The 26485-nt window shown below is 47.4% G+C and overlaps 1 protein-coding gene across 5 annotated transcripts in view; it reads right to left on the bottom strand.

Annotated features, from left to right (window-relative positions):
* The window catches only part of CACNA2D3 (calcium voltage-gated channel auxiliary subunit alpha2delta 3), an 891383-nt gene that overhangs the window by 395031 nt on the left and 469867 nt on the right, over positions 1–26485 (bottom strand). For all 5 annotated transcript variants that reach the window (XM_035723841.1, XM_027586868.1, XM_027586871.1 and 2 more), the window contains 2 exons: positions 22374–22463; positions 13840–13953 (listed from right to left, as the gene is read on the bottom strand). In XM_035723841.1, coding sequence (XP_035579734.1) covers positions 13840–13953; positions 22374–22463 — 204 coding nt within the window. The remainder of the gene's footprint in view (positions 1–13839; positions 13954–22373; positions 22464–26485) is intronic.

The raw sequence follows: 26485 nt of genomic DNA, 5'->3' as shown, positions 1-26485 counted from the left end.
TAAACTGCATTCCTGAGAGTTTCTCAAGTTTGCGTAATAAAAGGCAAACATGGAGTAACAAAGACATTTTTCAACAAGAGGAAAATGTGAGGCAAAACCAGGCAGTTTCATTTGCAGGTAACTTATAAAATGAATGTGACATTCCCCGCCCCCCCGCCTCAAAGCCCAAGTTACTCCTGGAGAAATTAGCTTCAGATGATGCTTAAAAAAAAAAAAAAAAAAAAAAAAAAAATGGTGGGGAAGTAAGCAATCCAGTTGCTATGTGACTGCCAGTCAAAAAAAAAAAAAAAAAAACGGTTCAAGAGATTTTTGAAAATTTCTAATGACAGAATTTTTTGGAACATGTAGATTCAGCTTCCCAGGTTCAGAAAGGCAAGGCCAGGCCTTCAGGATGCGAAGAGACCACGGAGGAGAGGGACGGTAGACGCATGGTCCCAGGGCCACTGCTGGCCTTCCTGCACACGCTGACACCGCTGTCTGGCCATGGCCCTGTCCCCTTCCAGCCAGACGGGCCCCTGCGCCCCTTCCCAAGCCAGCACTCCAGGGAGCCCCTCCCCAGGCCCAGAGCTGGCCCTCCAGAGGAAACCTCTTTGCCATCTCCCTCTCCTCGCAAAGCAGCTGGAGTTAATGAAAGAGTTAATGTGATTTTCCACTCTCCCCGCTTGCTTTGAGGGACTCTGGTGAGAACTGGCCTGATCAAATCACCTTTAGGGAATGGAAAAATCTAACTCCTCACACATGAAGGCAAGCACAGAAAGGAATGCTGGAGATGAACCAAGGCCAGGCTGCATGGAACTGCACCGGCAGGCTGCAAGGAAGGCGCGCACGGACTCGAGGGGGAGCAGAAGGTGGTGGCAAGGCAACCCCTCCTCCTGACTGCGCAGAGACGGCCCTGCTCCCGCGTCCCAACCCGCCCCTGGGGGGCGGGGTGCAGGCCTGGTGTGCACATGGCACGGAGCGGGCTCGGCCCCCATCCATCTCACAGATGTGGCAGCTGGTATGAGTTAGCCGGGCAGTGACCACATTTTGGGGAGAAATCACCCATTGATTTATCACAGGGGCATAAATCATAAATGCATTTAGTTGTCTTCATTGTCTTTCCTGTTATCCTGCCCCTCTGAAGTGAAATGAAGAGGCAGATGTATTATCTGGGATCAATTCCAGATCCCATTTGTGTTTCAAAAAAGAAAGAAAGAAAGAAAAGAAAACCAGGAAGGGTTTCACACAAACCTTCTGCCACAGGTTGATCAAAGTCCGGCGTCCTAAAGACCGAGTCACCACATCGATAGCTCAGAGAAAAGCCTGGGCTTCACATGAGGGGTGGACACCTTAGCCCAGACTCGATGACAGAATGACAGGGGGTCCCGCACTGTCCCTAAACACAAGCCAACCCCTTCTCGAGCTCATAGACACCGAGGCCCGCAGAGCCCCAGGCCCGTAATAAACTAGGCAAGGTCGTAGAGGTAACAGGGCAGACAGCGGTCAGTCACAGCCTCAAAGTCTAGAATTAAGTCAGTGAAAACAGGGGCCACAGCAAGGGCAGAGAGCAATCCTTCCAGAAAGGTCTAGAGAACTCCTCTTAAGCGTTTTTGCATCCTCAAGATCTCAGGTTCCATCTAGGTCTCTTCAAGGATCCTGTCTCATTTACTTAGTTCCCCTTCTTCTTCAAGAATTTTGTCCCATGTCCCTCACTGGGTCTGTGGACCAGAAGCTGCTGCCAGGTGCCTTTTCTCATGGTGTTTCCCAAGAAAACTGGAAAGGAGCTACTATTGGCAAGGCCATTTTACAAATTAGAATCTCAGAGAGTCCCACCCCTTTCTCCTGATGTCGGGGGACCAGCTGTCCATCCCTAACTTAAGATGACTCTCCACTGGATATTGTCTTTTAAAGGGGGCCCCAATTATTTTTAATGAGAAGAGCTCATAACAGGCCATTTCCTAAGTTCAGAGGAAGAGAAAGGATCAGGATTTTTAGCAGGGTTGAGATAATCATTCTGTGGGGGAGAAAACACATTTCAGTAAGCATCTTTCCTTGGCTTATACAGAAATCCTTTCGTTTGGAGTCTGAACACTCTTCTTTGAAATTCTAAAACCATCATTTTTCTGTCCCATGGAGGCACAGAAACAAATCAGGTGAAAGCAAAATTAAGATGATCCAAATATTAAAAGTCTTAAAGTTTCTATGAGTTCTAAGGATCAGATTCATGAAACCAAGGATCGGGGAGTGCCAAAAAATTCAGGCTTCTGAATCAAAAGGCACTAGACTATTGCCCCCAGCTAGATTCACCCCCTTCAAATCAGAGGGCACTGTGGAAATCTGTTCCAGGGCCTGAGGTTGCCCCAGGAGGCTGCATGGCTGGTTAGCTAATCCTCCCTGTACAACTCACCTTCATTTGCTGGGTCTCTTGCTTTATAATAAGGCCCGTTAGCAGCAGGCTTCCTACTGGGCAGTTAGCATGTAGCTCATAACAGTCTACCCCAGAGAGACCCCACTGGTCACCACCATCAGCTGTTTTCATCTAGGTAGGAATCCCCGAGGACTGAAGAGTATCACACAGAATCTATTATTAGATTATGGACCAGTGAACGATGAAGCAGAGTCAACTTTACTGCAATGTGGAGAGGGAGGGGGGAGGCCCCTTGGAAGGCTCTGAGCTGAGAGCAGGGCCCACAGTGCAGGTCGCAGTGATGGAACATGTTCAGTAAGCTCTCTATCAACCTCCTCCCTTCATATTTTTTATGGGAATGATTAAGGTAAGGGTAGCCAGGCAGATACCAGGTCGACGGCCAGAACCATTTGGCATTGGGAGCTGCAAGTTTTATCCCCAGATGTTTGAAGAGGGCATATAAGGGTCAGCCTATGGAGAATATTGGATTTCCTGAAATCTACTGGAAACAGGAATTTCAGTTATGAGGAATAAAGGTGATTTTGGTGATTTCTCTACCAGTAAAGTTAGCTAAAAAGCAAAGGGCTTCCTTGTGATGGTTATCTAGTATGTTAGAGCCCAGACCCAAAATGCTGCCATTAAAAGGGAAGCAGTAACTAAGATGGCTGGTGGTCAGGACTGGGGATAACTTTAAATCATAGAGTCAGGGTAGGTCTCATTGGAAAGCTGGTGTCTGGACAAGGACATGAAGAAGTGAGGGGTGAGCCACCTGGAAATCTGGGGGAAAAGTGCCCCGGCCAGAGGGAACAGACGGTGCTCATGTCCTACGGTGACCGTGTGCCCAGCGTGGCCAAGAGCCATGGGCTGTGTGGAAGGCATAGGGCACAGCAGTGGAGAAGAGACTGGGATGAACGGGCACCACCCATCGGGCCGGGCCCTGTGGGCCTCTCTTGGGACTTCAGCGGAGACTCAGCACAGCCCGGGGAGCCAGTCAGGTCTGCGGGGCAGGGGGGTTCACTGGCAAAATCGGCCTCTGGTTTTCAAAGTGTCTGGCCTCTGTGTGGAGAACAGGCTGTGGAGTGCCTTCTGATGAAGCCAATCTATCCGAAGCTTGGGGTGAAATGTGCTTTGATCGAAATTTATGAGCAGGTGTGAGAGCAATAGAGGCTGGAGGAGCACAGCTGATTTCTAGGCCTGTAGGCTCCTGACCTCCAACACACCGGGGCACGTTTCCAGACAGTAGGGGTGTGCTCTGCTCTCCTCTCAGTACTGCTGAGCACCCCTTCCAGCCCAGCTGAGGATGGAAGTGCAGCAAAGTGGGCAGGAGCTCACCTGACAAGGTGGCGAACCTACAAGACGGGCTGAGTCTGAGCAAGGAGCTCCCGGACGGCCGCTGGGCAGCTTCTGCTAGCTGAGGCATGGAGCCTCAGCCCGGGACTCCTCTGTTGACTTGGCCTGACCAGCTTGCAACCCAAGGTCCCCTACAAGCAGGTGCTTGTGAGGCTTCCCACCAAAGCATCGATGGGGTGAGGTTCACGAAGGGAGCCAATGAGGAAAGAAGATGATCCAAGGCTGCTGACAAGAACCAAACACTTGCAAGCCCACTGCACCAGCCACACGCATTCCCAAACCTGCCATGCCAAGGCCACATCCTCTTCTGCTTCCCGGCACTGCGGGCTGCCTGAGGATGCACCCGCGGAGCCCGGCCCAGAATTCTGCAGACCACAGTCTCTTCTCCATCACTGACGTTCACCAAGCACCTGTTGTCCCCAGGACCTGATACACATGCCCTGCCCCCGTGACAGCCCTGCGAGGACAGCGTGAATTTTGTGCCGCCCCCTCCTGTTTCCTAGATGAGGTTACTAAGCACAGGACATTCAATCACTTGCCCAAAGTCACCCCACTCAGACACAGTGAAGCCTGGAGCCTTAACCACCACTCTAGAAAAGAGATAACTCATAAAAGCAACACTACTTTGCAAATCTCTTTTTTACATTTCACTAATGCAGACAGGCTGCTTGTCTGAATTGAGGAATGTTAGCTGTTACATAGACTAATTATTTAATGATAGTGAATGACCAAATAGATCTCATTATATTTTACGGGGTGTCAGAAGTTTACATCTCTGTATATGCTTATTCATGAAACAGGTAAAAGGAAAGGCTTAAAAATGTTTTTAAAATGCCTCTGAATACTTTAATCTTCTTATAAGTCAACCAAGACACTGCATAAGATTAATCCATTTTCAGGGATAAAAATTTCCTTTCTATTTTCCAACATCTGAAAAACTATGGCTACACCATCTTGAATTCACCCAGTACCACTGCATTCTAACTATAACAGAAGATTTTAACAATACGAGTGCTTATCAATCATGGTGACAATGATGAGGATATAGCATCACCAGCACTGATCTTGCTAGCACATCATCTCATTTCATTCCAAAGAACACTGCAAGGTGTGTATAATTAACCCTGATAGACAGATGTGGGGGACAGATTTGTCAGCATCCAGACACCACCCTCTTTCCGTTAGACAGCACTGCTTCTCTACGCTTGCCCACTCACCAAGAGCCCTATCCAATAGACCAAGAGGAATAAAACCCAGGAAATTAGACCTTGATATCATTAGCTTGCAAACAAGGCTGAACTTATTCAGCAAGCTTCCAGTTCTTACTGGGTGTGCCGGTTAATAAGCTAGAGTTGCCTCAGCACCAAATCCACCAGGCTTTATGAGGCTGAGGCTGAGGCTGGGGCTCTGCAAACCACATTTCTGCTTTGCCAGCCATTTCTGGTGAGCCTCTGCCGGAAGGGTCAACAGGGGGAAACTGCAAGGTTGGAGGAAGGACATGGAACTCGCTCCCTCCAGTTTGGTTCCTGTGGGCTTCTGGTTCCCAGTGCCATCACTCCAGCAAGGCTCCTTGCCCTGGCCAGGGACAGTTCATCCCCCCCATAGCAGCGAACGAAGCTAGTTTATAGTTCTCCCAACACTCACAGAATCGGGTCCATCCCCTCCAGAGACCCCAGCACCCCCTCTTCAAAAGCCTGCCTGCCATTCCAACCAGTGTGCCCTTCTCAGAGGTCAGGGTCCCAGCCCCCAAGTCCTCTCCTCCCAGCTTCTAAGTTTTACTAATGACCTCTCCTCCTCCCTTCCCCTCTCCTGCTTGCCCCCCACCAGCCATAGGGTAGTAAACTTGCTACTTCCGTGACACCCTATACCTCTTCTTTTGCCCTTTCTGGTCAACGATTCTTAACATTAAATTCTCTCTGGTAAAATAATTTTAGGGTTTCTGCCCCTGAATGGACCCTGCCTGATCCATTGGGAACACAACCATGCCATGTGGCATTTCTCAGCACGCTGTAGCGTGGACGGTCTTCACCTGCAGGGCCATGGAGGCGGCACTAAGACCCTCCTGACTCACAAAGTGTGGCCAGTGAGCCACCTATCAAAATGTCAATCCCAGGGCTGCACCTGCAAAGTAGGACCCAGGAAACATTTTTTTTTTTTTTTTTTTGCAAGTGCCTCCAACCACCAACCGCTCCATTTGGGTGCATTCTGACATGAGTCAGGATCAAAGACCCCCCAGTTTCATAGCTGTGCACTCTGGGTGAGTAGCTCCATCTCCCTGAGCCTGAGCTCCCTCCCCTGTAAGGTAAGAATGGCACTCGGAGAGTCTACCCCACAAGGCAGAGCTAAGAATGACATGAGCAGAGAAAGCATTTGACTCTGGGTTTTTTGTTGTTTTTTTTTTAAAGATTTTATTTATTTATTTGACAGAGAGAGAGAGAGAGACAGTGAGAGAGGGAATATAAGCAGGGAGAGTGGGAGAGGGAGAAGCAGGCTTCCCGCCGAGCAGGGAGCCCGATGCGGGGGGTTTAGCATGGAGACGTTGGGGGTAGAGAAGATAGGAAGAAATGCGCACCGTCCCCTACCTGCTTCCTCAGGACAGTGGTGCCTGGCTGGAGGCCAAGGCCCCAAGGCCGAGCCCGCGAAGAGAAGCAGCACTCACTGTGACAGAGAAAGGCAGAGCCCCTGACATGAAATGATTTTTCCATGGCTGTCAGCAGCCATGCATCAGTGGGCCTCGTTCCTGACTTGTCTCATCATGTTCTTCTTGCTGGAGTCACAGGATGTCTAATACCAGCAAAAGTAATTAAAAATAAACCGGGAGACAGCGAACCATTTCAACCCTCCCTTTGGTATCAAGGAGGGCCTGCGTGCACTCTCCCCAGAGTGACTGAAAATGCCCTTTCCTGTCATACCGTTGACTGACCACGAGAAATGAATGTTCCTGCTATTTTCCTAAGACAGCTTTAGGATTTATCAGCCTTGAAAAGATACAGCCAACGACACAAACTGACCCAAAACTTTCGGACCAAAATGTGACTTCTGTCGGGGAAGGATTGAGGGACAGAGGGACGGAGGAAGGGAGGAAGAAGACAGAGAAATGTAACCACCCAACTGAGCCCTGAAATCAAAGAGCTGAGGGACACAGAGGCATCTTGGAGCATTCAAAGGAAGCTGAAAAAAAAAAAAAGAAAAAAGAAAAAGAAAAGTCTACTATCTACTTATTACCTACCGCCTGCCCCCACTGAAATCAATGATGAGGAGGAGTCAGTACAAAACCGCACACCCAGCCGGGCCCAGCCTCACAGACTGGTTCCCCATACAGTAGTCAGGCAGTACTGCCGAAAACAGTCAGCACACGTCTCTCCCCCGTGCACGAGACTCCCACGGCTCCTCACTGCCCTTGGACACAATCAAAGCTCCATACTGTGCCCATCAAGGTGTGCAGGAGCTAACGCCCACCTATCCTGCCAGCCAGCCCCCCCACCATGGCGCTGTCCCCACACCCACCAGGCTCCCCCCACCTGCTCTTCATCCAGTTCCTCACGCGCACCCAGCTACTCCTCCACGGGGTCCTGGGAAATACTGTTCCCTCCGTCTTGCCCAGCTCCTTTGACTCACATGTGCTCTCTGCAGGGAGACTTCCCTGGACCACCCCGTTCTCTGTCTCAGGCTGTTGCTTGTCTCCTTCGGAAGATTCATCATGGATTCTAACCAACTGGTCTTTTCACTTGTTTGTTATCTGTGATCTGCTATCTGCTGTCGGGATCTGCTTAGAGCTGTCATGTCAGCCCCATGCTCCTGGGCTCTGGTACAGTGGCCTGGGACACGGTGGGTTCTCCGTACAAATCCGTTGAATGAATGAACCACACCCCTCACACACCATATGGCTACTTCCTTCCTTCTACTTCCCCTGTCACCGTCCTCTGCCACCCTCCAGCCCCCACATTCATCTGGTTCTGTGGCATGAGGGGGACAGCCAGAGTACAGGTCGGGTGGGGGCAGCAAGAGCACATGGAGACCCCTCACCTACAAGCGGTACGACCTAAACTCCTTCCCCAGTTGCTGTTTTGGGTAAATCCCTTCTCCTCTTACCAGCTCAAGGGAAGGCAAAGAAAGAGCTTTGTAAAATCACTGGAAAGTCGGAAAAGGAAACAATGTAGTTTAGGGAAAAGAAGAAAGAAAAACTCCCTTCTAGATTGTCTGAGACTATTTCAGAGCTGGGTTCTTAAAAGGATGAGCACGGACTCAGCTCAGAAACTCTGCTCCCCAGAATGGCACAGGTCCTGTGGAAAGATGAAGAGGGAGGGGTACTTGAACTTTCCAAAACCACCACAGGGGCACTAAGAGCTCAGCCTTCCAGCACCTCGAGGCTACAAAGACATGGCTGGCTTGAGGCTTCAGCTTCCAAATTATGCCAAGGGAGGGAGGTCTGGAGCAACTGTCCTCCCTTTTGTTCTGGACGTAAATGATAATAGGACACACAGCACACATAACCAAAGCTCCTTCTTGGAGATTTCTGTGACACCAGGTCAAAGGACAGTGACCTCCAACAGTGTTTCCAAAGGTGCTCCAAAGCCAGACCCCAAACCATTCGGTGATCAAGGGCTTCCCCTGGACCCCTAACAAGGAGCCGTTCTGGCCCCGCTCCTCCATGCCACCCCCACCAGCTCACCAAGGATGCTTCAGGACACCTGAACCCTGCTTGTCTCTCTAAGGGCCTCACCATGACAACCGTCTTCCCTTTTGTTCTGGACGTAAATGGTAATAGGACACACGGCACACGTAACGAAAGAGCAAGCACCTTTGAGGCTCTTTCTAAAAGAGGAAAACCATTTAGTTACACCCAGACAGCCTCCATCTGAGGCCATCCATTTGCCATCCGATTACTCTCTGCCTGCAGCCACAAGGAGTTCCAAATCTTTGACATTCCGCAGACCCCCCCACACTTGGGGGTGGGAAGGCCAAGGAAAAGAACTTATTTTCTGGGTGACAATGTGTGTGGTATGGATGGACAGCTCTTCCTGGGACCTAAGGCTGTTTTGTTTTGCTTTTCCCTTCAGCACGTCTGCATCCAGGTTCAGGGAACAGCCTCCGTGTTCGATGCTGGCTTGTCAGTTCAGCTCCAAATGCTAGTTGTGGAACCCTGACTCAGTTATGTGACCTCAGTTTCCTCTTTGGTATAAAGGGGATAGAGGAGGGCTCGCCTCTTGGGTTTCTGTGCGAATTAAATGTACGTGAAGCATTTAGAATGGCTCCTGCCCCTTGGCATTTGATAAGAATTAGCTCTCATTCGTTTTGTATATACATTTTGGCACAAGAAAGTAGTTGAATGCATTCTCTCGTTGAGGGAGAGACTCAGGCTCAGGGAAGTGTAGGGAGCATCCCGGTGCTGCCTGCCCTCCTCATCACAGACCCACGTGAAGGACGGATTGTGCAGGGACGTCTAGCAGGCACAGAAGGGTCACTGTCCACACTACACGCCCAGGCAAGTTTCCACTGTTTCACCTGCAGCTGAAGCCAGTCGAGACATAGTGTGTTATGTGGCGGCTGCAGCCACATCTCCCTCCCTGGGATATCACACACAGCAAAGAGAGTGGTTAGCCCCCGAGCAGGTGGATTCTGACAGGCATCCCAGGGATCCCGCTATCCTTGGATTCAGGGAGTCTCTGGCTTCCTGTGTCTCAGCCAAGAGGGAATGTGATTCTCTCTGGGGTGTTCCCTTTGTTACTCAGGTGACATGAAAGCTGTGACACTGCCACGTGCCCCCGTCACCACCAAAACAGGATTCAAGCGCATCCGCCTTTTGAACGGCCCCAGCGTCATGTCCTGCATCCCCGCCCTGGTGGCAGCACTGAAGGAAAAGGGGAAAAACAGGAACTACTCGGACCAGGAGAGCAGAAAGCACTACTCCAAACGTGGGAGAGACCCCGAGGCATGGAGAGAGGGATTTGCCATCAAGGATCTCACCCCTCTGCCACTGATTATGTGGCTAGTATAGTTCATTCAAATGGAAAAGAGCAGTGGAAAGGAAGCGAAAAACCACCAAGACCATCCTCTGTTGAATTCAACTGTTGGATTTCCAAGGGCATCTCAATGACTTTTAACAACACACCGGTTGATTCCTTTAAATCAGGGGTTGACGAACAGGCCTTCCTATAGGGCTAGATTCCTTAAATTACTTTCCTACCATTTTCTTACCCATCCACTTTCCACTCTGTCTTATGCAGCAAGAAAGGTAATGATAAATCATTCCATGACCTTCTGCTGCCTTTTTTTTTTTTTTTTTAGTTCGCTTGGAAGAGCAACTATATAGGTGGCAGGTATGACCATTTATTCTAATTTAAATGCAGGCAGCTTTATTTCTTGAGCAGATCCTGGAATGAGTCCCTTCCGTGTTGAGAAGTTCATTTTTTATTCTAAGTATGTAAGAGCTGCTGTTAAGCTGCTAACCAATGGATATTAGGCAAAAGTAAATGGCATCCAATAAATGAATAAATAGCTCCTCATTTCTGCCCTTGGAAATAAAATACTGGCAAGGGACACATTGCATGGCAATCATGATGCTTGCTGTCTTCGGACTCACGGCTAAATCACCAATAATGCATTCCTTTTACCAACTCATTCTAAAATGTTTTATTAAGCAGTTGCCTTGAACGAGGCCCTGGTTAGGTGATAGATAGCTTTAAAAAATGACACCCACAAGTGCCTCCTGGCCTGCTCCCCACTTCCTTCAGCTTTCCCCTTCTGGGTACCCATCTGCCATACTGTAGGCAAATCCAGGCTACTGCCCTGAGGGGAGACACCTCACAGTGTGGCCCTGGAGGGTTAGACACCACAGGGAGAGGCAGGTCTTTGGGAGGAGAACCCAGACAGCCCAGCCAAGCTCCCAACTTCCTGCAGCTTCATCAGTGATTCTACCTGACACCACGTGGAGCAGAATCACCATCCAGTTAACCCACAGAATTGCAAGAAAGAATAAATTGTTCTCTTAAGCAATGAGGTTTGGGGAGGTTTTATTATATTGCCATGATAAATGATTTCCTCTCCTTTTCCCCTTCTCCTTGCTTCTTCTATTAGTTTTCTATTGCTGCATCACATGTTGCCACAAATGTAGTGGCTTAAATAAACACACATTTGCAACCCCCCAGTTTCTTTGTGTCAGGAGTCTGGGTACAGCTTAGCTGGGTCTTCTGTCTGTGATCTCACAAGGCTGCAATCAAGATACTGACTGGGCTGTGCTTTCATCTGGAGGCTCAATTGGGGAAGAATCTGCCTCCAAGCTCATTCAAATTGTTGGCAGGATTCATTTCCTGTGGCTGTAAGACTGAGGGCCCAGCTTTTTACTGGCTGTTAGCTGGAGAATGTCCTCAGGTCCTAGAGGTTGTCCCCAGCTCCTTGCTGATGAGCTTCTCCAAAAGCTGCTTACTTTGTCAAACTGGCAAGGAGAACCTCTCTGCCCTCAGGGAGTGTCCAAGCCCTCTTTTAAGGATCTTCTAAGTATAGCTCACCCAGGATATCCTTTTTGATTAGCTCAAACCAACTAACTTGAGACCTTGATTATATCTACAAAATCCTCTCACCTTATTATATTATATTGGTTAGAAACAAGTCACAAGGCCCACTCATACTCAAGGTGAGGAGATTATATAGGGGGTAAACACCTGGGGGCAGGAATCATGAGGCCACCCTAGGGTCTCTATGCCACACTTCTCAGCAGCGCTGGGATATGGTGCATGGTGGTGGTACTGTTCAGAGATATAGAATCTGTCCTCAAGGACTCAGCAAACCAGTGAAGATGAAAGATAGGCCTAGAAGTAATTACAGTGCTGGACATGAACCTAAACCAACCCTAGGACAACCCTGAAGGTGTCTGAAGTTTAGGGCTCAAGCAGACAAGATGGCCTCTGACTGGAAGGGAAGAGAGAAAGATTTGGGCAGCACCTAGACAAAAGAATGAAGCCCCAGAATCTGGGGAATACAAGCCCTGCCTGGGAAGCAGCAAGTACCTGTCAATCCAGAACTCCATCCCTGTGGGCATGTCAAGCACAGGAACGAAGCAGGCTGGGAGGAGAAGACAGAATGGAGAGGTCATGGTCAAAAGCAGAATGCACCTGCCATCTCTGGGGACAGCCATGTCTCAGCTCCAGGCTTTTTTTTTTTTTTTTCCATATAAGAATGTTGGCTCCCAAGTGCCAAGTGTACCTATTTATGAGAGAAACTAAAACTTTAAAATTTTATATACTCTCTCCAGACTTTTAAATGATGATCAGTAATTGGCAATTTTTTAAACAAAGTATGAGCCAAGAAACACATACTTTTGCCCTGGATTTGACTGAGGGAACAGGTTCCTGTAAAGTAAACAGAGGATCAAAAGTAGACAAGCCCACGGAGGAACCAAATGCTGTTCCTTGGGCTGTTTCTTACTTCCGGGAGTCCTTCCCCAAGTGTGCAGCATCCACATCACCTGGGAACTTGTGAGAAATACACATTCTCAGGCCCCAGCCAGCCCTACTGGATCAGAAACTCCCAGGATGGGGTGAGCAGTTGGTGTTGGAACAAGTCCTCCAGATGATTCTGATGTTCATTCAAGCTTGAGAACCATGGTCTTATGGTAATCACATGCCAGTCTTCAGATCATTTTCCTTTCTTCTGAATCTACTTCCTGTTTCTCTAATCTCGAAGATTGCCAACTACAGCATGATAGAACCCTCTACTAAATATCTAATGTTCAGAATAACAGAGAAAGATGACTGCTTAGACATTGCACTTCATCTCCCTTTAACACAGTGCTAAAAGATGCTAAACACATCTTCCTTTAACACATAGGGACCCATGCAGACTCATTACCTGCACCTTCACAGAGAAGTCATCAAGAAGAATGTGTACGTGTATGTATATGAATGCCATAGAACTTTCCAGAATAGAGCAGGAGGGACGGGATCCTGCTATTAATTTCTAATCATAGAAGACTTGCTTACTACAAAAAGCAAATTTGCTTCGACTTGAAATACTCTATAAGTAGGTAAAACTCCTTGAAAATGTTGAAATTTCCAATATCCTGGTTCCAATTAATCCAAGAAAGCACCTGGCCGAAAATCAATATTGTACCTTTGGCAAGATATGTGTAAATTTGTGTTTTATCTGAAGAATTGTGACTTTGAAGCCCTCATTCTCTGCCTCTCCCTGCAAGTAAGGAGCGGATGTTTAAATACCAATATTACTGGGGCAACTGCTATCCAACAAGTATCACCACGTGGGAAGGATTTATAGAATTCAGTATGTGAGACTCATCTGATAATTTATTCGGTCTTAATGGAGCCGCTTAGGAAAAGCCCCCTTCACAACTGCTAAGCTGCTGATTGGTGCCCACTGGAGGAACTTATTAAAAACATGGATTACTGAACCACATCCTTAGATGTTTTGATTCTGTAGATATGAGATAGAGTACAAGTATCCATAATTTAAAAATCTCCCCAGAGAATTCAAACTAGCTCACAGCTTGAGGAACGTCTGGGTTTAGGCACTCAGAGGCACCAAAAATGTTAATACTCATCATTGATATCCTAACATATGTGTTCATCAGATAAATAAATGTCAACCTGGAAAGCAAAGAAGGAATTAGAATAGAGAACAAGCTTTGACAAGGGTGGGGAAAAACCCATGGGGGATGGAGAGAAGCTTCTGGGTGGTAATGAGGGTGCAGAAGGAGGAACCATAGAAAAACAGAAACATCCAGGAGATGACTGTATGGCCAACATGGCTGACTTCACCATCTGTAGATGCTGGACTCACCAAGCAGCTCTGGCTCCATGGAAAACAAAAGTGCTGCCCAATATGGGCGAAGCACCCTTCTCAATGAATCATTTCACTGACCATGTTAACCGTGTCTTTATGGATTTCTTCTCTCCTCCAAAAAAAGTTTCATTTTGAAAACAAGGAAAGCCATCATATTCAGTTTGGTCAACCAGAAGGCACAAGACTGAGAAACCATAGGTCATTATGAGATTAAATCTAGATGGGTGCCTAACCCTGGACAACCTGGGCATTACAGTATAACACAATTCTCCATCAACTGTGCTGCGCGGCCAGCATCAGCAACATACCTTGCGATCTGGCCAATTGTATTTAGCAAAGATAGTATCATAGGTGTCCACCGCCCCATCAGTGATGAGCATGATGGCCTGGCTGCAGATGCTTCCTTGTCCTGTGTGGTTGAACTGTGGGAAGAAACAAGTTCAAACTAAAAAACACACATAACATAACATAGCATAATAAAAAAAAAAGCCAAAATAACCCCAAATAAATAAATAAAATAAAATAAAAAACACACCAGAGAGTTCTGTACATCCATGAGACTTCAGAGGCATGAGGGCTTGGGAAGCCTCTCAAAACAAGAGCTTGTTCTGCAAAACAGAACCTACATGATAAGCTTGTCCCCATGCATTCACCCTCTTTGCTTTGACAAATTGGAACTACATATTGGCCTCAGAGGGGATTTCTGAAAAACCCACGCAAGGTGGGAAGTGAGATTCTAGGGCAAATAACCTGTCTTAGCTTCAAGCACAGATACTGCCACAGAATATAAGCCCCTAAGGCATTGGCACAGTCACCCTTTAGGAACACATGAGCCGCAGAATACAAGGCAGGCAATGTCTCTTTCAAAATCTAAAGGAGTCTGGTTTGATGCATTATATAATACAATCAACAAGGTTTTCGACACATGGAGAATAAAATGTTTTCAGGAACATGCCAATTCAGACTAGAAGCCTAAGCACTCCTTGTAGGGTTTGTTTTAAATATATATTTGTTTGCATGTAACATTACATATTAATTTATATACATTATTGAAATTCCAAGATTGTGCCCACTGGTGTGCAAAACCCTAAATTTCTTCAACATTCAGTTTTATGTGGCATTGTAAAAGCTCCCAGCCTTCATGAGTGGTAGACTGGGGTAGACTAGTCACCAGAACTCGGTGTCCTTCCCTTGAATCAGGGGTGAAGAATTCCCTTAATGAATGCTCTTAATGCTGCAATTCAAAGTAACACCAGGTCCTTTAAAAAACCCTACAATTGGAGCACCTGGGTGGCTCAGTCGCTTAAGCATCTGCCTTCATCTCAGGATCCTGGGATCAAGACCCGTGTTGGGTTCCCTGCTCAGTGGTGGGGTCTGCTTCTCCCTGTACCTCTGCCCTCCCCTCCACTCATGCTCTCTCTCTCGCGCGCGCGCTCTCTCTCTCTCTTTCTTTTTTTTTTAAAGATTTTATTTATTTATTTGAGAGAGAGAATGAGATAGAGCATGAGAGGGGGGAGGGTCAGAGGGAGAAGCAGACTCCCTGCTGAGCAGGGAGCCCAATGCAGGACTCGATCCCGGGACTCCAGGATCATGACCTGAGCCTAAGGCAGTCGCCTAACCAACTGAGCCACCCAGGCGCTCTCACTCTCTCTCTTTCAAATAAATAAAATTTTAAAATAAATAAATAATCAAAATCAAAAACCCTACAATTAACAAGACAGTGCTGAGGCATGAAAACACAAAAAAGTCTTTAACTTTCAGTAGTGAAAACTCCCACCATTATAATTGGTGAAGTTTATTCGTTAATTCTAAAATTATTTACTAAGTGCCCACACAGAGCTGGGGATGAAACATGCAAAAATCCCTTCCCTCCTGTAGTTTATAATTCTACGTAGGGAGACATATAGAAACAAAGTAAATAAGTCAATTTTGTTGTATGTGTGGTAACAGTGATGTTAAGAAACAAAAAGAAAAAAGAAAAAAGAAAGCAGAGCAGGGGGATGGGAAATGGGGAGGGGGCAACTTTAGAAAAAATAGGGAAGACCTCACTGAGAAGGTGACATATGAGTGACACCTGCAGGAGGTGAGTATCTGGGGGAGGGATGTCCCAGAGAGGGCCAAGAGCACATGCAAATGCACTGAGTGGGCACGTTCCATCTGTTGACCAAGGCACAGGGGAAGGATGGAGACTGTTCTCGGATTTGCTGCTGGTTCCTGCAGAAGCAGAGAGCTAATAAAGCATTCAAGTTGAGATTTAATGCCTAGTCTCTGTGTACTTAGAGTTCTGATGTAGAGATTGAAGTTGCAACTTGAGAGAGAAGACTATAACTAACTGGATGAATGAATGGATAGAAGGATGGATGGATGGATGGATGGATGGATGGATGGATGGATGGTTGGAAGGAAGGAAGGAAGGAAGGAAGGAAGGGAGGAAGGAAGGAAGGTGGGCAACAAGTTTTAACTTACTGAAGACTAGCCCCTGAGGTAGGTACTATCATTACTGGCATTTTACAAGTGGGGAATTTGAGGCAGAGATTAGTTAACTTGCCCAAGGTCACACAGCTCCCATCTGTAATGGCCAGGATTTAAACCCAGGCAGTCCAGCTCCAGAATCTACTCCCAGATCCAGCACACTCTATGGCCTCCCAATAATGAGATGAAGGTCCTTGAGCAGATGGAGATGCATGGAAGGGCTCCATAAATGCTCATTTCCTTCACCTGCTTCTTCCTCCCTCCATCCTTTCCAGAGTTGTAGGGTCACATGGAGTCATCAGATCCCCCACCGAGAGTGAGTGAGTGACTACTCCTCAAAATGTATGCCTTAGGCACTTGCTTCACTGCAGTCCTGGTCCTGGCAGCTACTCCTGCAACTCAGACTGGACCGGAGCCCGGAGTCCTTGAGTTAATGAGCAGATGTGGCCCATGATGTAATATCATAGAAATTCTCAGGTATGTACAAATATTTGAGAACTAAAGCCCTCATACACAACTACGGTTCTACTGTCTTTATCAATTTAACATACTATTCCAGAAAACTCTTGTCCAGGAAGATAAAAATTGCCAACAAATTGATTGCTTATTCCAGGAACATCCTGAAAGGCCCATCAACTCTCCAATAGAAACTATCACGGGACAATTTATAACCTAAGACTCTTTAAACCCCTGACCTCAAAATCTTCCCTCTGCTGCATCCACCAATCCTAAACTAGAATATTAGGATTCTCACCCAGTCGTAACCATGCCTCTTCCTTCTCCTCCACTCTGAAAGACCCACCTTCAACCAACCTTCATAGTCTCAATAAATGGCAGTGTCCCTTCTACTCTGAGACACTGCTAAGATTCTATCGTCATGGTGCATTTTCTTCCTTGCTGCGGTAAGAAGAAATATCCCTGTGGTCCTGTCCTATCAACAGGTTGTTCTGGCAATGTTTTGGGGGAGCCTGCATTCAACACCGTCTTCAGATCATTGAATAAACCCAGCAGTGGGCCACTAAATAAAGGTGATCTCTGCTTCAGTTCACAGAGGCTGAAGAAAGGGGAAAAAAATCAAGACACCTTGGGACTGTTGTTCATGCAACTCATTGGAAAGCATCCTGGCAATATTCTCCCAAACGAAAGGCAAGAAAGAGAGGGAAATGAAGATATCTGAATAATGTAGACTGGAAGAAGGGGCTGCCCTGAGCTGTTTATTTAAAAACATCACTTTCCTCTCCGGCTAAGTCCCTGGTATTCTCTGCAGCAATCTGTTGGAGAATTTTGAAGAATGCAATTAAATTCAAATGCTTTGATGAGTAATATCTCTTCTCTTCATATTTGTCTAGAACTTTTTTTTTGAATAGCGGGAGTGATGAAAGTATTTTCCATAATAATAACAATGACAAGGGCCTGATGATGAACTACAATTAGCTCAGTGATTCATCAGTTAGCAGCGAAAATTTCAATGCATCCTGACATTTAGAGCATTTGGTTGTGATTAACAGTCTTTGAAATGTCACCGAATTTTATTTAATTGGCTAAGAAAAATTTTTAAAAGGTAATCACTGCAAAGATCATATTCATCGCCAAAAAAGATAATTGCGGTTGTCACATGACAAGGTAGATGCTATAACTACTGTAGCAAACTGGCTCTGTGTTCTTACAGAAACTAATGAATGCAGCAGAGATCAATAGATGGAAGGGTCTTAGAAGTTTATTTGAATGCTCCTTTCAAAGCCGTTTGTACAACAACTGCAAGCCTTTAAGTCATCGGAGCAAATACTGACCCTGAAATGCAGGTAATTGCAAACCAGAATTTACTTCATGTAGTTCTAGTAACCTCTGAACCATTCTGAGCCCCAAACACAATCACACTTTCGAGTGTGTGTGTGTGTGTGTGTGTGTGTGTGTGTGTGTGTGTGTGTGTGTGTGAGACAGAGACAGAGAGTAGAGAGAAAGAGATAGACATACACACAGAGGGAGAATGTGCGTTTGTGTCATTAAGAAATAACTATTCATATTGGCTTGCAAGGGCAGGCGCAATACACAGAAGAGAATTATATCACTTAAAGGTCATACTGATGCAGTGGAAAATAGTTAAAGCTTCATTTTCATGGGAGATTAACCATCTCTGTGTTTTTCAAAATGTTTGGCTATTTAAAAGCCCAGTGGCAAGAGATGAGATAGAAATGTTTCTCTCTCAGATAAATGTTCACTCAAAATATGGTGCCACCCACCAACCAACCTCAATCAATGATATTCTGCAATATTTTTGTTCTTTCCATTTCTTGCTGTCTGGAATTTACATTGGACCCATTGGGTCTTCTGATTGGCCAGACCCCAGAGGGATTTTACAGGTGAAGGCAGATCAGAGAGGCGTGTGGAAGGTTTCCCTGGTTCACAAATATTTCCGTCACCAAGAATTAAGGAAAGAAATCCAGCATGTGCTGGTGATTTCCCTGGATCTGAGAGGTGCTGGGAGGTTAATATACCCTCTTGGAGCATACAAACATATTATGCCTGAAGGTGTGTTTGGTGAGCTGTGACTTCTACAAGATTCTAACCTTGAGGTTCTGATAGAAGATAAAGAGTTCCTGAGTCAATACGTTTGAGTACTGGCATAAATACATTTTGGAAAAGGTCTGTTCCCTGCAGGACTTCGGAGGTCTTGAATGTGCACAAGTGCGTTATGAGTCTCTGGGAGAGGAGGGTGCCATCTCGCCACCTGGACAACACCTATGCTGGAGTATCTCAGCAGACCAGCGTCATCTGGGCGTGCAGTGGGAAACACTGGCTTGGAGGGGTCTGGGAACCAAACTGGTAAGTGTAGGGGACAGGGAGAGAGAAGGTTGCAGGGCAAGGAAAAGGAGAGAGGAGACAATCAAGGGAAGCAGACAATCCTGAGGACTGGGGCAGGAAGTAAGACCAAAGCATCAGGAGCTCGAGCTGCTTCTAGAAGCCAGAGGCAGCCTGGCCAGAGTTGAGGCTCCCCAGTGTCTCTGTGGTCACAGGAATGGCACTACCCACCTACCTCAGCCCTGCTGAAAGGGAGGCAGGCATGGCTTCATTGTGCAGAATCCTCAACCCTGGTTTACCAGGGCCAGGTTCATGGGCGTGGGATGTGCATGGCTGTACGGGGCCCCACACTCCACTTAACACTCTGCTGCCTTTCTCGTAAGATTCTTAATGACTTCTGGACAAGGGACCTGCATTTTCATTTTGCACTGGGCTTCATCAATTATATGGCCACTGCTGGGTCTATTCCCATCCCCATTTTACAGATGAGGAAAATAAAGGTGAGGCTAAGCAGAGTTTTCTCAAGGTCACACAGCACATTCTGACCAAGTCAGGATTCTCAGCCCAACCTGCCTAACTCCAGAGACCACAGACTTCATATGACAAGCATCCCCCAACTCTCACTCTTTCACCACTTCTGCCAAAGAGCCAGGAAACAGAAATTCACTGCAGGGCACCTTTCCAAGCAAGGGACTCACTAGCTCAGAGTAGCCTTGCCCTGCTATAGATACGAGGCTTTTGTGATGAAAAAGAGAACCAATTTTATCATTGTGACAAGTCCTTGCAATACGACCCTCTAGAAAGAGCCTACTGAAGATGCAGAGCTTGGCATCTCCAAGCCCTGGGAAGGTACCTATCCAGGGTTCAGCTCAGAATTCAAAGGTACAGCTTGGCCCTTTGCTCTGGTCAGCTATGTTCATACATTATTCAGAAGCTATTAACAAGGATGGGCTGTCCCAATCACCGAGCCTCACCTAAATGTGAATTCCTGTAGGCAGCAGCCCTGGGGCAGCAAAGTACAACAGAACAGCCGTGGGTTTAATTCGAGTTGAATTCGAGGTGCTGGTGAGGCTTCCCTCCCCTACCCTCTTGAAACTGGCTCAGGACCAAAACCTGAATGGCCTTCTGTGTGCCAATAGATACTATTGGTAAAAGGGAGTCTAGAATTAGGGCCTACGCTCGGCTTGGGAGGCCAGCGTCACTGAGTAGGAAAAGCTGGAGTTTCGGAGTCGGGCACAACTACTGACCACCGGGACGCGCCGTGTGATGGTGGGTGGGTGCTCACCTGCACACTAACCCCCGGGGCCCCACACAGCTGCCTGAAGACCGAGTGTGGGCAGGCCACTGAGCCTCTAGCGGCTCTCCCAGCTCCTCCAGCACCTCAATGGAACTGTTGCTCCGTTTCGTGCCTGTTTGCACTCAGTTCCACCCCATACCTTTCCCCTGCGCTCCACAGTTTCCAGGCTCTCCAGGAGTTTTGACCAAAGAATACTAGAGGATGCAAGGAAGAAGCCAAGGCTTTTCTAAGCTATGTCTCCCTTTTTCTGATCTGGGGACATGGGCGCTTTCTGGCAATGGCTGCATCTTTTCCAAGGTACCAGCTTCCACAAGGCAGGCCTTCCCCCCACGACTCCAGCTCTCTCTGGGCAGCCCCTCCACAGTTCAATTCCCATCCGGATGACTACTGGGAGGAGGCTCCAATGATGTCCCTCCCTCCGGTCGTCCCTCTTACCCTAGAGAGGTGCTGCCTCGTGCTGGTGCTAATCCCAGGATGGTTTCATTCTCTGTTTGGTTTCTGAGCTTTTCCACCCCTTATGCAGCCAAAACCCTGAAGTAACCCCTTGCTGTTGGACACATCTAGAGTGATTTCTATCTTTTTACTTCTTAACATCCTAACCTACCTCCCCATCCTAACCTGCCTCCCTAGTGGGTGACCAGTATGTGTCACCAGATAATGTCATGGTCTCCCTGCTACTGTCTTTGTTTCTCAGTACAGCAGTCAGAGAAGTCCTGCTAAAACTCAAGTTGGTCATGGCATTCTCTGCTCAGACTCCAGCGATCTTCCCTCCCACACAGAGCAAGAGCCCAAGTCCCCACAGGAGTCATGTGGTCCGGTCCCTGCTCCCTCTCTGATCTCATTCCCTAGCCCCCTCCATCCCCCACTTTGCTCCTCACACGCTCTCCTCGCTGTATGGTAAAAATGCTGAACAGCTCTGCCTCAGGGCCTTTGTACCTGTTCCTCTTGCTGGAAACTTCTTCCCCAAATGAAATCGCTGTTCCCTCACTTCCTTAAGGTCTCTACTCCTACCAAGGGCACCAATGAGAGAGATCATTCCCGACTGCACTGTATAAAGCAACAAGTCCTTATTAAGCTAGAACGATGGGGCTGTTATTCTCCATAAGACTACACACTTCATCTGTCTTTTCCCATTAGATCTGGGGTCAGCAAACTTCTTCTGTAAAGGACCACACGATAACTATTTCAGGTTTTACAGACCATATGGTCTCCATCGGAACTAATGAACTCTGCCCTTGTAATGCAAAAGCAGCCATAGAGGATTCGTAATCAGGTGGGCGTGAACACACTCCAATAAAACAGTTTTTACAAAAAGAGGCAGGCTGGATTTGGCTCATGGGCCATAATTTCCCAACCTTTGCACTGGAACATGAGGTCCATTAAGGCAAACACTTTGTCTAGACTATTCCCTAATGTGTTCCCAGTGTCTGGCATTAAAAGCACACAGCATATACCAGTTACATAAACGATACAGAACCTGCATTAATAAAGATAGTCATTATTGTCCCACTACTCTTTCAGAGTAACAAGAACACAAAAGTCCCCTGCATGTTCTTTCAGCTTAACACATTGGGATTCCAAGGGCAGAATTACTAGCCCAGGACCCCTCAAAGGTTTTCAAAGAATGTTAACAGGTGCTACTTGAAAAATGGATTCCTGTTCCAAGAAGTGTAAGGAACAGTCAGTTGAACAACATTCCTTCCTGTTGTGCTTCCTGGAAACTCGACTGTGCTACTGCGTATTGTGAATCTTCAAGGGGCTGGAAGAGAAGGAAGGATGGGTAAGGCACCCCCTAAGCCTACCGCACAGAGAGAGCCCTTCGGCTGAACATTGCCACAGGCAGGGATTCAGTGTGAAACACAATGAGAAATGAGTCCACTCCATGAAGAAATTGAAAGTTTCTGAGATGAGATCTGCATCGGAAGGTATTCAAGTGTGGGTGGTCCCAGAGCCAACAAGCATGGCAGGCAAGAGCCCCAACCAGAGGGCACAACTGGCTCTGCCCAGCGGGGTGTTGGTTTGGCTGCACTGGCTGAACTGGTTCCCTAGAGGACTCTAATGGCCAGCCTCTCCCTCCCATCTGGCACCTCACTCAATGACAGGCAAGGCCAATAGTAATGCTGGTCTACAAGGAAGGAAGGAAGGAAGGAAGGAAGGAAGGAAGGAAGGAAGGAAGGAAGGAAGGAAGGAAGGAAGACCAAATAAAATAAAACATAAAATAAAATTCCATTTCTTCTCCTGGACATAAGAAAGGCAAATTAAAGAGGAGCTTACATCACTGAGAATGTTGAAGGCCTCGTTCAGAGCTATATCCAGCATTCCAATTCCTTTGGCAAAAAGTTTGTCCAGATGCTCCCGGAAGTGCTGGAACAACAAAGCAGAGAATTCATTAGCATCCGAACTGTTACATGAAACACTAACCTCCAATGAACAGTAAGACCACATGAGTCTGGGACCAAAATGGTCATAATATGTTTCTATCCTTCAGAATTCAAAACATAAGAACCCATTCAATATAAAATTTACCTTCCATATGCATTTTCAGCTTTGATTACATTCTAGAGGAAAAATTCATTGAATTCTGGTGGAAAGTACTTAATTTATCTGAAGTTCTTACTTTCCTTTCAGCTCCCATGACCCACTCTATCCCCTTCTACCCTCAAGTTTCACACTCCTGATCACTTCTAGGACTCTGCACATGCTCTCCTCCACTGGGAACCCACCCTCCATCCATTTCCTGACTCTCCCACCACATTTTCCTCTCACCTACTTTTGGGACCTCAGTTTGGACATCACCCCCTTCTGGCCTAGGGAAACTTCCCAGACCCCCATCTCTGAGACTGCTTCAGAATGCTTCCTTAGGACCCCATGCTGCCTCCCATGCTCAGACCCACCTTGCACTTAGCACTCTGGGTATAGAACTGCCAGTTAAATTCTGCCCCCACCCAAGACTGTGACATTCTGGAGACCAGGCATGTCCGGTGGCCTACTCTGTCTCCCTTGATGACCACATATCTGATACACAAAATGTGCCCAAACCACCTCCAAAGAGAAGGATAAAGACTGGATCCCAAGGTAAAACTTGTGATTACAGCAAGGGGGACACAGGCTAGAAATCAGAAGAGCTTCAAGGAATATGCAAAATGGAAACAAATCTCTTCAGAGACATCCCCAAGGCCCATCTGCCTATGTGGGTTCCACAGAAGCCCAGCATCAGCTGGAGAGTAAAGGCAGCAAAGAGAAGTAACTGTGGAGCCCATTACGTTTCTGCTTCTCAACAAAGATGCAAGAGTGGGTCCAGGCATGTGCCCAGGGACACATGAGCCAGTGGGATGTCCACTGACTCAAAGCTCGTGTCCACAGTGGCACAGCTGCTTGGCATTATTTTCCAACTGCCCTGTTCCAAAACCACTTCTTTTCTACTGAAATGAATTACTTTCTCCTCAAAGGCATCCACACCCTTGTCTGCTGGAGAAACTGGACGGAGGAGTCATGAGGAGGGAGAGGGGCAGGAAGGGTGTGCTCATGGAAAATGTTGGCTGGTGATTTCCTGGCTGAGGAATGGCTTTCTTTCTCTTCCATACCCTGGGGCCCATCAACACCCCAAACATTCCATCAGCATGGTGACACCTACTCATGATGTGTCTGCCTTAGAACTCCATAACTGATTGTGGAATAAGAATAGATCAGAGAGATCAATCCTAGGACATGGCCAATGGTTCTAAAATGCTCTTCTCCCTGGGCCCCTTCCATGAAGCAGCAGGGGCCACTGGTCATGGGGGTGGGCTGCAGGTTTGCTGGCAAACTGGACTGGAAAATTTTGGTGGGCCCCCCACAGTGATTCAGCTTTAAAGACAACCAGACCTAACACGAATCAAGATTGGATTTTGAAGTTGGCTGCTCACCCTGGGAATATTCATGTAACCCACAAGATCCCTTCCTGGGTCCATCCCTCCCTCACAGCAATCATGCCCTCATCCTCACCAGAGCAGCCACGGTTTGGAAACCTGCTTCATATTGGGTCCTCAGCAAATATCATGCAATTGTGTCCTCACAACAACGCTGTAAGTTTCCATCAACCCACTTTGCAGATGAGAAGAGTGAGGCTCAGCACTTCACCCCAATTCACACACCTCCTAGCTGCCTGGCCCAGGTTCCACCCCAGGTCTGCTTCACCCATTCTAATGCCTCCCTCTTTCTGCTATACACCTGCTACATTTTTTGTTTTTTAGTACTTTGTATGCCAGGCACCGGTCAGGAGCTCTTAATCTCTACACCTGGGCTACAGCAGAGTCTACAGGAGACTATCTGAGTCTACAGGCTTGCATAATGGGGGGAGAGAAATGCTGAGGGCCAGGGACTTGCTGTGGCAAACCACACGGCCAGGAACCAAGCTTTGCACTTCTCTGTTCTTCCTGCTGCATGTCCAAGGCCCAGCAGGATGCTAAGCACATGGCATGTCCTTCTCGAGCACCCAGTGAACAAATCCAGACAGTTAACTAAATCTGAGGGAGCCCAGGTGTCCTGCCTGCACGTGGGCAGAAGGGGATCAAAACAGATCAGTCTGCCTTCTCCAAGAATCACTGCCCTTGGAGACCTGACTCACAGGTGAGTAACGGCCACCAGGAAGGACTTAGTTAGGCTCCACAGGCACCTCAGGGCAGATCCCACACACCCTACAGGACATTGTGACATGCCCATCACACAGCCTGCTGAGAGGCTGGACTTTTAACGGGCCCCAGGTTCACATTGCTGTGACCAGACCCTGCCTTGACAAGTTCATTCTATTCATCTGATGTCATTTCTGTCAACTGCATTTAATTGTGCTCAGCTACACAAGTTTACACAGTATCGTTTTTTTTTTTTTAATAACATAGCAACCCCGTTTAGTTTGTCTTTTAATCCATGTGTGGCTGCATTTCCTTTTCATCCATGTGTCATGTGCAGGAAGACTGCTCCAGGCAACGGTTGCTTTTATTGCCGGACACTTAGAGGAAAATGCAATAACATGCCATGGAGTTCCCCTCGACTTGATTTCATAACAAGGTCAGTTCTGATTTTATTTCTTCCTGGGACAATTCTGGTCCCCATACTACATGGGAAAAATATGTTCCCAGGTTAAGGGGTTCCAAATGACATCACAGATGAAGGACACTCTCTCTGTTTCTTTCCCTCTCCTCTCCCTCATGTCCAGATTCCATTTTCTCCTACGCCACACCTGGACCAAATCTCCTCTTCCAGGCTGCGTTTAACCCTCGGCCCACCTCTCCTTTTACACAAAACCAGGGCCTTGCCTTCCAGGGAATCAACCCCAGTGATGTAGCCCCACCAAGAGCTGCTCTGTTCACCATGGCAGCCATGAGCTAAATGTAGCCATTGACAGTAAATTTAATTAAAATTACATAAAATGAAAAACTCAGTCGCTTTGTCCCGCAGCACATTTCAAGTGCTCAGTAGCCCCCTGTGGCCAGTGGCTACTGCACTGGAAGGTGAAGATCAAAGTACATCTCCATCATGGCATAAAGGTCTTACTGGACAGAACTCTCGGGCTAAAAGGGTCCTTCCCCCTTACCAAGCCACTGACCAAGGGTGAGTCAGAGGAAACTCTAAGGCTTGTACTCAGTGAATATGTGTGGTTTTTGCCTGTTCAACACCCATCCCCCTTCTTCTGATTTTCCTTCTCCCCCAGCGCCTCCTAATTCATATGGTTTGGGTGAGGCTAACCTCTCTCTTCCTCCTTCTCAGATGAAGGGGTGAGCCCATCTATCAGGCTTGACCAATTTGTGAATTCCATCCCAAATTCTACTAGGTACCATCAGGCATGAGCATATGACCCAATCCCTGGGCCTCTACTGAAATGTGGGGAAGACAGCTTTGTCTCTACTGAGATTACCGAGAGGTAGGGAAGAAGCCTGGGGCTGCCAACAGCCATTGAGCCACTGGGCAGGAAGGGCTCCCCCGAATAAAGGTAACGGCCAAGGAGAACCAGGCACACAATGGAGGGGGCAAGACAGAATCAGGACAGCATGGCTTGAGCTCCTAGAACCAGGCATGCCTAGCTTTTTCAGATAAGCGAGCCAATAAATTTGCTCCTTTGCCTGACCAGATCTAGCTGGATTTAGGCCACTTAATTGAAAGGAAAGGACCTTGATGACCACAACCATCACAAGGACCCTGGCCAGGACAATGCCTCCAAAGCCCCGCCCCTGGATTATAACGATCCTCCACATCTCCTCCACCCCCCCTCCCCTTTCTAATCACCGCATCACATGGAGTGGCTTACTTGTCGTATGAGTGCTCACGCCAGACAGAGTAAGGCACTTCACGGCACACTCCTGGTGTGCATGGATTTAACGCCCACCGCTTTCACTGCTCATGACATGGAG

The sequence above is a fragment of the Zalophus californianus genome, chromosome 1 (genome assembly GCF_009762305.2).
Source record: "Zalophus californianus isolate mZalCal1 chromosome 1, mZalCal1.pri.v2, whole genome shotgun sequence".
Lineage (NCBI taxonomy): Eukaryota > Metazoa > Chordata > Mammalia > Carnivora > Otariidae > Zalophus > Zalophus californianus.
The sequence above is the reverse complement of the archived record's forward strand: the minus strand, read 5'-3'. Positions and strand labels throughout refer to the sequence as shown.